Source organism: Rhamphochromis sp. 'chilingali' (assembly GCF_963969265.1).
Source record: "Rhamphochromis sp. 'chilingali' genome assembly, chromosome: 1".
NCBI classification, from domain to species: Eukaryota; Metazoa; Chordata; class Actinopteri; order Cichliformes; family Cichlidae; genus Rhamphochromis; species Rhamphochromis sp. 'chilingali'.
Window position 1 is genome coordinate 19,861,234 of NC_137929.1, and position 13,461 is coordinate 19,874,694.

A 13,461-nucleotide genomic window follows, 5' to 3' on the forward strand; every position below is an offset into this window, starting at 1 on the left:
ATACAAAGAGGTGTTTACAAAGGTTATAAAGCTAGTTATGTAGCTATTTGGTGGTTACGTGTTTTGATATTTACATGTTTACATGTTTGAATGTTTAGACATGCATGTTCAAACCAGTAATAAGTATGTGTTATATCTACCTGGTTGTTTTCCCTGTTTTGATCTGAGTATAAGATTTCCTGGCTTCTGAGAGGCCAGTGAAGTATTCATGAGGGCGGCACACAGGAAGTGTGGGTTGTTGTTGCAGGGTGCTAAAAGTAAAGAGGCTGCTAAAAAGTTATCCGTCTCCGTCTTGCTGTTCCTAATTATTCAGAGAGATTCCCAACCATCTAGTGAACCCTCACGTTACATAAACATTAAAATGAAAGTCAGTACAATGTGCAGATTGCAGAAATATACATAAAAAAAAATCAGTGGCTTTACCACACTCAGTTTTTCGACATCTGTGAACTACTAGACAGTCATTCAATTAAAAAATAATATTAAATAAATAAAACTAATAAATAAAAAATACACACATCTTACTGATCTTTGCAGTCAGTAACATTACACATAAAGTGCAAACATAATAGCAATTGTATAAACACACACACAAACACGCCTTTAAAGTTTAAAGGCGTGAAATTGGACGGTCTAGCCTTCTGATTAGCGTCACCGCTGTCTCGGTGGAGTTTAATAAACTCGGCCGTCTGCTTCTTGCTATCTAAAATATAACCAGACACTGGTGTAAATTCTCGACTGTCTCATACTTCTGTTTAATAAGTTTTCTGTTTGACGTTTAGTCAGCTGTGTGAAAACCAAGGAGGAACCCACCCGGGGGATTAATAAAGTTTTATTTTATCTAATCTAATAACTTTAATCTCAGCCAAACCGATTTACTCACGAACAAACAAAACACTGAAAAAAGCCCAACAATAACATTTTTAGGTTGTCTAAGTGACTTATATATTACGTTTAACCCGAGCAGCGAAAGTCCGCGGTGATCTGAAAATGATGTGCCGGGAGTTGTGCCGTTCTCGGCCGCATCAGTAACCCTCGAGGTCCCGGCTAGCTGTCGAGCTGGTGGGTAGCAGACGCCTCTGAAAACGTCGAAGCACTTTTGCAAATATGGGATATCTTGATAAACCGAGCAGATATTTGATGTTTACACAACTACTTTCTCGCCTGAAAATATGTTAAAAGTTTATTTTGTGACCCAGAAAGATTAGTATGAGTAATTTTAAAACTTAGTAGCGGCCGCCATTGCTGGAAACTGGAGTTTGGCTGGGCCGCGCTATGAATTCTGGGATATGGTAGTAATTTGGACAGCCTTATAATCGCAGTATAATCGCAGCCTTTGCGGTTAGAAAATTGCACTTGATCATGTCGCGATATTATCGCAAATGCGATATATCGTTCAGCCCTACCTCTGGTGCAAATTACTGACCTCTGTCATCATTTTAAGTGGGGGAACTTGCACAATCGGTGGCTGACTAAATACTTTTTTGCCCCACTGTATGTCCCACATTTTTTTTTCATCAATAAATCCTTATTGTAACAAGGATACATGCAATCTTAATTGTCTTTTAATTTTTAACACAAAAACAAAAAGCAGAATTGGTGAACAAAAAAAAGCCCAAAAGCGTTTTTGGTCGTTTCAATGTGGACACACAACTCTGTGAAAATGATTGAATCAGAATCAGAATCAGAATGGGTTTATTGCCAGATGTTGAGGTTTACAACATTAGGAAATTGCTGCGGTGCTTCAGTGCAAACAATAAGAATTAACTAGTGTGGACGTGTACCGTTTTCAGACGAAAACGCTGTTTTCAAATCTATCTGGGCTAGTGTGGATGTAGCCTTAGTGGGTTACCATGTGGCTGTGAGTGTCCTTTCCACACTCACATGCTTGATTTGCCTGCCTGATTGCGTGAGGCTGATCTGCCAGTCAACGATCAAGAATTCTGGAAATTGGCAGATTCTGGTCCCTTGTGGTGGGTGAAACTCTTGAAGTGGCAACCACTAGTGCTGAAAAATGAAGCAATTACAGAACTGATAGTTTCTCAGGTTCCCACTTGAGGCTTGTACTCATAGACTCCCATGTGTGTAAAAAAAACAAAAAAAAACAAAAAACAAAACAGCCCCTCCATTAAAAAAACATTTGCTTAATATATACAGTAAAACCTCTTTACTCTAAGCTAGTAAAATACCTGAAGATTTTCATGAAATTAAATCTGCCATACGCTATAATATTAAAGTTCATTTGATGATCTGAACATTTTAGAGTAATAAATATGAAAGGAAGGAAGAGGGAAAATATTCTTTCACAGCGGTGTATTTCACTGTGTACTTGATCCAAACTCAGCACAGTGCTAATAACACTAGAAAGGCAAAGGCAGAACACTATAATGAGACGGTGCAGAATGTAAAGCTCAATTTACATTTACACATGAAAGGAAACTGTCTGGGTGCACATCCTGAAAAATCTACCAACCCTGTGTGGAGCAAAAACAAACCACAAGAATGAGTGAAAATAAGGATCCCCTGACTTTAAATTGTACACACTAGCAGAAGGAGGCATAAAATAAAATGAGGAAATTGTGAAAGTGAAAGATGTTTTCGTACATCTTGTTTTACATTTAGGTGAAAGAGACAGCAGGTTTTAATAATGTTATCAGACAACATTCACTATTAAAGGCATACGTACAAGACTGACCATCAATCATCTCACCCTTGCATATCCTAACAATCCTTTGTTTTGGATTTTCACAGTGACTTATACATTGTGTGCTCTGACTGCCTTGCTTCAGCCGTGCCTCCTAAAAGTTTTGTTTCCATACGTTGATGTTTACAGTCTATAGTAAAAGTATAGTAAGAGAAAAAGGTTTAACAGTAATCACTTATAATCATGTAGCCATGATTGGTGTACAAGCCTGTGACCACAGTGTCTACATGGATCACTGAGAACAATAGCTGAGAAGTCTTACAAAGGCAGGACAACCATGTTGGTCATGTTACCAAATACTTCATTCCTTGATTTATTTATTTTTTCCCTGTCTTACCTTTTCAGGCAGCCATTCAGAAACATACAACAGGAGCTCTAAATGGTTACCATTGTGATGAAGTACACTAAAGGATTCACTCAAATATCCAAATAATTGAATTCAGGTGTTTCAATTACTGCCATGGCCACAGTTGAATAAAACCAAGCAGCTATGGACTGATTCTTATATAGCGCTTTGCTATTCTCCCAGAGTAATCAAAGCGCTCTATACAACGTCCCACATTCACTTTCTTCTAAGCTTTTAGTGCCTCCTAGCTAACATTCATACTCCAATGGATGGATCGGAGAGCAACTTGGGGTTAGTATCTTGCACAAGAATACTTGGCATGGCCTGCTGTACTTCCTGAGCTACAGCCACCCTGCAGCTAGGCATATGCTCAGAAGCGTAGTGGTCACATACAATCACAGAGTGGGGTCAGCGGATGCTGAGACACAATCCCTCCTCTCACCTCATCTAACACCTCAGCTTGTTCCTTTCTCTTTGACCAACAGTACCACAGTTTCCACTGGCACCCTGCTGGCCATCAGGGTGGAAACTGAATTGAAAACACGAGTGTCTTAAATTGAATTTCAGGCCACGTGCTAAAAGCAAATGCTTGGTTGACATGTGAAGGAGATTTATAAACTTCTATTACTTATGCCCGTTCTCAATACTCCTGCCGGTGGCTCATGTACAATTATTTCAGACATCTTTCTGACAGATTATACTCCATCACTGTCCCATTTCCTACAGTAACATCACTGAGCCTTGGTCAGAATGGTGCGAGGAACGTCTTGCTCATTTAATTAATGGGAAAAAAAAAAAGAAAAAAAAGGACAACATCTGATGCCAGATTTCCCCCGGCAGTCAGCTGGGACATAATAGCCTCTTCAGTGGGCTCACCCTCTCTCAGCAGCTTTGAGCTCATTTCCTTTCACACTCTAACAGATCCCATTAATCACATTAAAATCCCCATCATGCCCCGTGGACATTACTGAATTCAGTAAAGAGGTCTTTGATACAGTCGGCCCACACATTTCAGCTTTCTAAAAGATTTAACTGCTTTAAGATCTCATCCAGCTGTCTTACACATACCTCTTAAAGATAAAATCAATTCTCTTAGTAATTATAAGCACTCACTCAAAATGCTTACAGGTCAAGCTTTTATTTCTAAATACTGAAAAATTAGCTGTCATGGGTCACAGAGTTTTGACTGTTGTCCTGATGTGAAAAAGTCAGATTATTTTTTAAGATATTATTTTTATTTCACATTTATTATGTACTGCTTCTTCACTGCAGCATTCTGCCTCTGCAGCAGAACACACCCTTGCAATCCTGAAATGTGGTATTGACAGCCACAAGTGTTTCTTTGGACTTCTGGCTTCACAATGTCATTGACAGCTCCTGAGATTGTTTGATTTTCATTTTATTCAACTCAGCTTGTACCTGGTAATACAGATGCACATAGGATTCTTATACATCCTATTCTGTCCCCTGCGTGCGTGGTTCTGTTGCACGAAGTGACAGATAGCTAAACATATGCAGCAGGCACTGAAAGCGTTAAATGATGAGTCAGATGTGGAAGTAAAGTTGAGGGCTGTTTACTTGTTTGTCTTCACCAATGTACATCTTACAGTGCTTTCCCAGAGCTTGTGAAACTACAAAAATACAAAACAGAAATATGCTCAATGAAAATAAAGAATTATGCACAAGCCAAGCCACAGAAAAATTCACTTGACGGTAGTCTCCAAGCTAACCACTAGGAGATGCTAAAATGCTTAATGTGCACATAACATTATACATCCCATTTAACAGACTTTAAGTCTCTCATATCTAAAGACATTAGAGTCATAATAAACTATTCATGTATCTTATAATGAGATTCCTTTTAGGATTACTTTCCAGTCGTGTTGTTAGAAATTTACAAGAAGAAAAACTGGAATAATGGAGCAGCAGCACGAGGACGTTTAGCCCACAGCTGACCTTGTGTTTGGAATGGGTGGTTCTGGAAAAACACTCCTTGCACACAAATAATCTCTGACTCAACATGTCACCAATTAAGGCAAATGGAGAGTGTTGTTTGTTGACAAATTCTTCAATTTCAATTTTATTTCTACAGCACCAAATCACAACAACAGTTGTCTCAAGGCGCTTTATGTTGTAAGGTAGACCCTACAAAAATACATACAGAGAAAAACCCAGCAATCACATGACCCCCTATGAGCAAGCACTTTGGCGACAGTGGGAAAGAAAAACTCCCTTTTTACAGGAATAAATCTCCAGCAGAACCAGGCTCAGGGAGGGGCGGCCATCTGCTGTGACCAGTTGGGGAGAGAATTCTCTTGCATATGTATAACTATTACACATGCAAGTCCAGAAAGTTTAAATAAAGTTGTTTTTTTTGTGTTTTTTTTGTTTTTTTTAACATTTATGCATCCATTCCCTTCCACCTATCCAGTTCAGGGTCATGAGGGCTGCAGACTTTCCCAGCTATCATAGGGCAAGAGGCAGAGTACACCCTGGACAGGTCGCCAATCTGTCGCAGGGCTAACACAGAGAGACAGACATTCAGTCATTTTAAGTAACCTTAATACATCTACTTATATCAAAAGCCTGACATGTTCAACAGAAAACATCTGTTTTCTGGTAAAATGAGGCATTTAATAAAACCAAATATTCAGTTCCGTCATCTACAGTATGCCCTACAGCTATTACCTCATTTAGTTGTTTTTATTTTTATTTTGAGATTAAAGTAAAAAAATCTTTGATTTTGCCACTTACATACACCCTACAGCCTGTCTTTCTCCTATGAAATTGGCTGCACATAAAAATAAAGCCTCATTTTACAGCTTTATCACTCTTCAGAAATTCTGCTTTAGAGAAACTTATTGTGCTGTAGCTGCATGCCTCTATTCATTCAGATGGGTATCTGTTGTCTCGTAAGTCTTTACTGGCTTGTGGATTCAAATAACACAGGGTTTTTTTGTGTTTTTGGTTTTGTTTTGTTTTTTTTTTAAAAATAGAAAGTGTGTCATTGCAACTAATGTGTATATACATACAGTTAGGCCCATAAATATTTGGACAGAGCCAACATTTTTCTAATTTTGGTTCTGTATATTAGCACAATGAATTTTAACCAAACAACTCAAATGCAGCTGAACAAAAATATTAAAAATGTGATGAACTAAAGCATTTTTAACAATATCCCTTCATTTCAGGGGCTCAAAAGTAACTGGACAAATAAATGATTGATAATAAAATGTTATAAATGAACATTTTATTAACAGTTATTTATTTGTCTAGAAAACCCTATGCTGGCAACAACAGCGTGAACTCTTAAACTCATGGACATCACCAGATGCTGGGTTTCCTCCTTTTTTATGTTCTGCCAGGCCTTTACTGCAGCTAGTTTCAGTTGCTCTTTGTTTGTTGGCCTTTCTGTCAGAATGTCTGTGAAGGTTCTCAGTCATCCAGGTCATCGTAGTCAAAGGAGCTTGCAAAGAAAAGCGTCTGGACTTCTTTAAGTTACTTGAAGACGTTTCACCTCTCATCCGAGAAGCTTCTTCAGTTCTAAGGTTAAATGGGGGAGAGTCCCAGATTTAAACCTAGTGGGAGTTTCCCCCCACAGAGGGACAAAAGGACTCCCTGATGATCCTCTAATCGCCTGAGCCAAGGTGTGAAACTGGGTGTGGGTCCCAATCAGCCAGAGTTTCGGGTGAGTTCATTGTGAAACCTGGCCCCACCTTATCATGCGAATTCCTGAGATCAGCTGGCCCAGGATGTGAGTGGGCGTTAAGGCGTCTGGGAAGGGATCTCAAAACTGGATTATAGATGGCAGAGAGTTGGTGTCGTAAACCCCCGCCTCTGTTCAAAGATGGTCACTCACAGTGGACATAGATGGCTTCTTTCACTCCTCTTTCAAACCATCTGTCCTCTCTGTCCAAAATGTGAACATTGGCATCCTCGAAAGAGTGTCCTTTATCCTTAAGATGCAGATGGACTGCTGAGTCTTGTCCTGTGGAGGTGGCTCTTCTGTGTTGTGCCATGCGCTTGTGAAGTGGCTGTTTGGTCTCTCCAATGTAGAGGTCTGAGCATTCCTCGCTGCGTTGTACAGCATACACCACATTGTTAAGTCTGTGTTTTGGCGTTTTGTCTTTCGGGTGAACCAGTTTTTGTCTGAGTGTGTTGCTGGGTCTGAAATACACTGGGATGTCATGCTTGGAGAAAACTCTCCTGAGTTTTTCTGATACACCGGCTACATAGGGGATGACAATGTTGTTGCGTCTGTCTTTCTTATCTTCCCTCGCTGGTGTCTGATCTTCTTTTCTGTGCCTCTTTGCTGACTTTAAGAACGCCCATTTAGGATAGCTGCACGTTTTGAGTGCTTCCTTTACATGTGTGTGTTCCTTCTTTTTTCCTTCAGGCTTAGAGGGAACATGTTCTGCACAGTGGTGTAGGGTCCTAATTACTCCAAGTTTGTGTTCCAGAGGGTGATGGGAGTCAAAGAGGAGGTACTGGTCCGTGTGTGTGGGCTTCCGGTAAACTTCGATGTTGAGGTTGCCGTTCTCTTCAATGTGCACGGCGCAGTCCAGGAAAGGCAAACAGTCGTCCTTTGTGTCTTCCCTGGTGAACTTGATGTTTTTATCCACAGCGTTAATGTGCGCAGTGAAGGATTCCACTTCTTGTGTCTTGATTTTGACCCAGGTGTCGTCCACATATCTGTACCAGTGGCTGGGTACTCTTCCTTTGAAAGAGCCAAGAGCCTTCCTTTCCACTTCCTCCATGTAAAGGTTGGCTACAATAGGTGACACGGGGGAGCCCATGGCACAGCCATGTTTTTGTCTGTAAAAGCCTTCGTTGTATTTGAAATATGTAGTGGTGAGTCAGCAAAGAGGCACTGAAAAGAAGATCAGACACCAGCGAGGGAGGATAAGAAAGACAGGCGCAACAACATTGTCATCCCCTATGTAGCCGGTGTATCAGAAAAACTCAGGAGAGTTTTCTCCAAGCATGACATCCCGGTGCATTTCAGACCCAGCAACACGCTCAGACAAAAACTGGTTCACCCGAAAGACAAAACGCCAAAACACAGACTTAACAATGTGGTGTATGCTGTACAACGCAGCGAGGAATGCTCAGACCAAACAGCCACTTCACAAGCGCATGGCACAACACAGAAGAGCCACCTCCACAGGACAAGACTCAGCAGTCCATCTGCATCTTAAGGATAAAGGACACTCTTTTGAGGATGCCAATGTTCACATTTTGGACAGAGAGGACAGATGGTTTGAAAGAGGAGTGAAAGAAGCCATCTATGTCCACTGTGAGTGACCATCTTTGAACAGAGGCGGGGGTTTACGACACCAACTCTCTGCCATCTATAATCCAGTTTTGAGTTCCCTCCCCAGACGCCTTAACGCCCACTCACATCCTGGGCCAGCTGATCTCAGGAATTCGCATGATAAGGTGGGGCCAGGTTTCACAATGAACTCACCCGAAACTCTGGCTGATTGGGACCCACACCCAGTTTCACACCTTGGCTCAGGCGATTAGAGGATCATCAGGGGGTCCTTTTGTCCCTCTGTGGGGGGATACTCCCACTAGGTTTATATCTGGGACTCTCCACCATTTGACCTTAGAACTGAAGAAGCTTCTCGGATGAGAGGTGAAACGTCTTCAAGCAACTTAAAGAAGTCCAGACGCTTTTCTTTGCTTTCTGTCAGAAGTTTAGTCTTCAACAAGTGAAATACATAGTTGGGTTGAGATGGGGTGACTGACCTAGCCAATCAAGACATTTCCACTTCTTTGCTTTAATAAACTCCTGGGATGCTTTGGCCGTATATTTTAGGTCATTGTCCATCTGTATTATAAAACACTGCCCAATCAATTTGACTGCACTTAGCTGGATTTGAGCAGACAGTTTGTCTCTGAACACTTCAGAATCCACTCAGCTCCTTCTGTCCTGTGTTACATCATCAATAAACACTAGTGTCCCAGTGCCACTGGCAGCCATGCACACCCAAGTCAGCAGACTGCTTCCGTAGGACCTACTAGGCACCAACAAGACACTGTCTGGTCAATGATACACTGATAGTTAAACAAAGTGTTAAAAACCCCAGAAACATGATCACATTCCGAGTGGCCAGAGGAGATGGAAGCAGAGCAAAAAGGAACAATTATTACTTGTGATTTCACACCTGTGTGGGTGTGTGTGTGGGTGGGTGTGTGGTTAATCCATCACTTGGGTCAGGTCTCACAGGACACAGTAAAACTGCTTTCTCTCATGGCCTCTGCATTTTTTATCTGCCAACCTTTCAATTATTAACAGTGGAAAAACATGGAACCCCTTACTCACACACACACTTTCTCCTCATCTTCCCCCTTCAGTCTCTCTCTCACCATCCCTCTCGCCTGTCTCTGTTTCTTTGCCCTGACACCCCACCCCATGTCGCTCGACCTAAAAGCTTCGCAAAGCGTGACCTATCTGCTCACCCAAGTAAGAGGACACATGTAGAGAGACAGAGGGAGCGATGAGCATGAGAGTAACTAGGGCATATTTTATCTAAACAGATACTTACACACACACATACTTACACACAAACTAATTTATCCACTGGCTTCCCATTACAGCAGATCCCCAGATGTGTGTTTGTCTGTGTAATTCAATTCCTTTCACCTTAAGGATCACGGAAATTGTGGAGCTCTTGGTGCTGAAGTAGCCAGACAATTCAGGTTATAAGATTTCTGTAAGTGGTGGGGTTAGTATTTTACGTATTCGTGTTGCTAAACACCTTGCATAAGATTATCAGTGACAGACTAACAATCGCAGTGTCTGGCTAAAAGGGCTTAGTTTAAAGCCAAGAAAAATAAATAAATAAAAACAAAAATCTTGAAAGATTTCCTCAGGCTTACCATGCAATCAGATGAGTTCAATAGCACTCTGGCAAGTGTCACACTAAAATGGTCCCCTGTGCAGCTGATGCTGACAGCAAAGGTTCCAATACTGGCCTGTATTGAAGTGGAGCTCATTTATCCTCTCTGGCTATGTGAGTGACATAAGATGCTGCTGGATCAATGCTGAGGTGTGAATATTTTATGGAGGTTATCATGTATCAGGGCAGTTCCAGGATTAATTTGAGTGCAGGTAGTGTACTAACACTTGAGACCAACAAAGAAGTGGAACATATTGGAACAAGGGGTTTGATTTTAAAAGTTTTGAATCCATAGAGTTAGGAACATGAAATTTCACACTAAACCCTTTGTATGGGGAATGGGACACATTTACAGTATATCATTCTAGCATGCCTTCCTGTGTCTGAACAGATAATAACAGAACTTTGAAATAATGGACCTTCCATGATTCTCAGTTACCTGCAACAGTCTGTGGACTGTGGACTTTCTATTTCAAGGATACACAATGGATTTCAGCAAAAAATCCAAAGAATGTGATGGTTCAAATGCATTGCTTGTCTACTCCTGGCATCAGTGAGAATATTATTAGCTTAGAAATTTAGTGCAGCGCAGCATGATACAGACTTGAACATAAATTATACATTAAGATATAAAAAAAATAAATACACACATATAGTGTTTTGATAGTGAAAGGATTACCAAGCAGTAGATGAGGTCAATGAGACTGACCTAGTTAGTCACATGGCTGTTTTCAAATCCTCAGTTATAGGATAAAACATAGTAACGTATGTGTAATGTGAAAGGGTACTTCAAGAGTACTTCCACCAGGGCAGGGATAGCTCAGTAGGTAGAGTGGTGGCCCCATGATCGGAAGGTCGGGGGTTCGACTCCACTGAACGGCTACCCTGAGGTACCCCTGAGCAAGGTACCGTCCCTACACACTGCTCCCCGGGCGCTGCATTGGTGGCTGCCCACTGCTTCACTGGGTGAATGGGTTAAATGCAGAGGAACTATTTCCCTATGGGGACTAACACGCACACTTTACTTTACACTTTTTACACACTTTACACTTCACCAGTAAATCAAGTAATCACACAGCAAATATGTATAAGTAATGTGGTGTGTACAAGGAGTGGTAGGCCAGTCTGGTCTAATTTAATGAACTCACATAGGTGAGTATCCCAAACTTTTCTGGTACTGTCTTATTTAAATTCATCATTTCCAAGTAAATGTTGTAACCGTGTGTGCTGATACACGGGTATATATGGTGTACGCTAGTCCCTCAAATATTGTACAAGATACAATAGTGCGGGGCTCTAGCGATGGAGTATCATGAAATACTGTTGTGAACCTGGTCACACATGGAATGTGAGCATAAGTGTGTGCAAATATCAGAATACAAACTGCAGTTCACTTAATGGTGTGGGTTTCATCAGTAATGACTTTACAGAACCTACACATTTAATGTCAAAAGTAAAAATAAATCTGATTCCACTGAATTCTTGTAATTATTCTTAGCTAAACAACTATAAATGAAAGTGTTCAAAACACTGATCCCTGAGGGATGCGTGCATAATTCAGACTGAGAAGTCTTTCAGGGAGCAAACTGTGTCAACCTTAAATCAATATTAGCAAAAGATGCACCAATTTTCTCGTCCATTACCTTTGGTAAGGCATACTTAGGAAACCTCATCTGGACAAATTCATTCCGTCGGTAGGACACATAGTGCTTGGTCCGATTGCCTGTGGTGACCTGGGAAATAAGCAAAAACAACAGCAACAGCATGAATAACAGTCTAACAGTTCTACAGTTATAATATAGTCAAACAGTTTTAAATTTTTTATAGACATACGACCCATAAGTATATTACTTTAAAGGGAAAGCTGCTGAATGCACTGAGATTAAAAACGAGGCAAGAGTGAAACAGAAAACAATTTGAGTGACACAGCATCAAGAGACATATTAAGGCTGAATTCATCCAGTCATTTAAATATTGTCCTGCAGAAAAACAATCAAATGTTCAACATCTGCAAATGTCCAGCTGACTAATTGTGGAGGTGGAGGTGCACAGTTCACCATCTGTTGCCGGTGACTCAGTCTGTGCTGATAGGTAAATGCAAAGAAACTCCTGCGCATTGCACAGACCTTGGCATTCAACTCACAAATGGGTAAAAGGCTGAATCATGCCGTCGTCCTGCTGAGTGCTCAGACGATGAAAAAGCTCACATAGCACGAACCAGAATACTCAAACAGGTGATTCTACAGTTTAGCAGAGGAAGTTGGGAGAAAAGAGACCGCACTGGTGACTGACAGTGGATTGGAACAAGAGCTGAATGTGTCATATCCCAAGTGACAGGCTCAGAAATGAGTTAACCATGTTCTGAAACAGGTGAGCAGCACTGAAACTCCTTTTTTTTTTTTTTTGTTTGTGTTAAAAAAAAAAACATTTTTTCTTTTGTCAAAATAAAAAGGAAAGGTTTATAACTTTGCATTCAGTGCTTCTATTTTTGACTTTGCCTTTTTTCCCTTCATGGAGATGTCAGTCTCTGTCATCTGAGTTCAGACTGAGCTGTGATTATTGCCATTGCTTGTGATTGAAAGGAGCAGGTAAGTTCCACTTTTCTTTAATGATAAGCATTGCAGAGGGATCAAACAAAAAAAGCCATTTTTAAAAAATGAGAGCTACTGAAGAAAGTGTCATGGACTGAGGTTTCAAAAGGAATCACTTTCTAAAGGACGGCTGGCAGAGTGGGAAGAGAGCTGCATTCTCAGCTCTGACTCTGCATATTTATGTAGTGCCTTAATGTTGGAAAAGTACCCCGAAGATCTGTTTATACCATTAAGATTTTTTTTTTTTTTTTTTGGACAAAATTTATACAAAGAGCCAGAGTTTCTTGTGTTTGTGAAACTTGTGTGAATAGCTGAATGTCAGAGGTTCAGTACTTCATTGCAAATCAATAAACTTGTCAGTTTCAGAAAGAAATGTTTTGGGTGAACCCCCAGCAGCTGAAAGGATTAGGACTGCAGGCTGCCAGTTGTTGAAAACGCCTTCACTTAAAATAACAAACAGGAAACCAGCAAACTAAATGAAACCCAAAATCATAATAAAAGAACAGAGCACAGTAAGGAACATGTGAACAAGAAGTTACTAGACAACAACCAACCAACTGAAGGAAGGGTTAAAACAAACAGGTGAACTTAATGAACAATGAAGGGCTTTAAAAAACTGAAAACCTCACGGGAAATGTTCACCACATAACAGCACACTGAAAGGAGAAAAAATAAAAAAAAGACTGACAAAGCACATGAAAAGCTGGCAATGCAAGTGACAAGATGTATTTGGTCTATCATCACCTCCAGTTTTTTTCTTTGTCTATATGTACCTTGTTTTAGTTTCTGTACTCAGTATAGAGACTTGTGTTTAGGTATCATAATCCACAACACACTTTTTACATTAATTCTCAAAGTGTGGAGCTCTGAAAACTAATTTTCCAAAAGGTATTCCATTATTTGCTGTTCTGGACG

The 13,461-nt window shown here is 40.6% G+C and overlaps 1 protein-coding gene across 6 annotated transcripts in view; it reads right to left on the reverse strand.

Moving 5' to 3' along the window:
- The window catches only part of sorcs2 (sortilin-related VPS10 domain containing receptor 2), a 406,325-nt gene that overhangs the window by 55,608 nt on the left and 337,256 nt on the right, over window positions 1-13,461 (reverse strand). For all 6 annotated transcript variants that reach the window (XM_080876806.1, XM_080876805.1, XM_080876804.1 and 3 more), the window contains one exon: window positions 11,599-11,688. In XM_080876806.1, coding sequence (XP_080732932.1) covers window positions 11,599-11,688 — 90 coding nt within the window. The remainder of the gene's footprint in view (window positions 1-11,598; window positions 11,689-13,461) is intronic.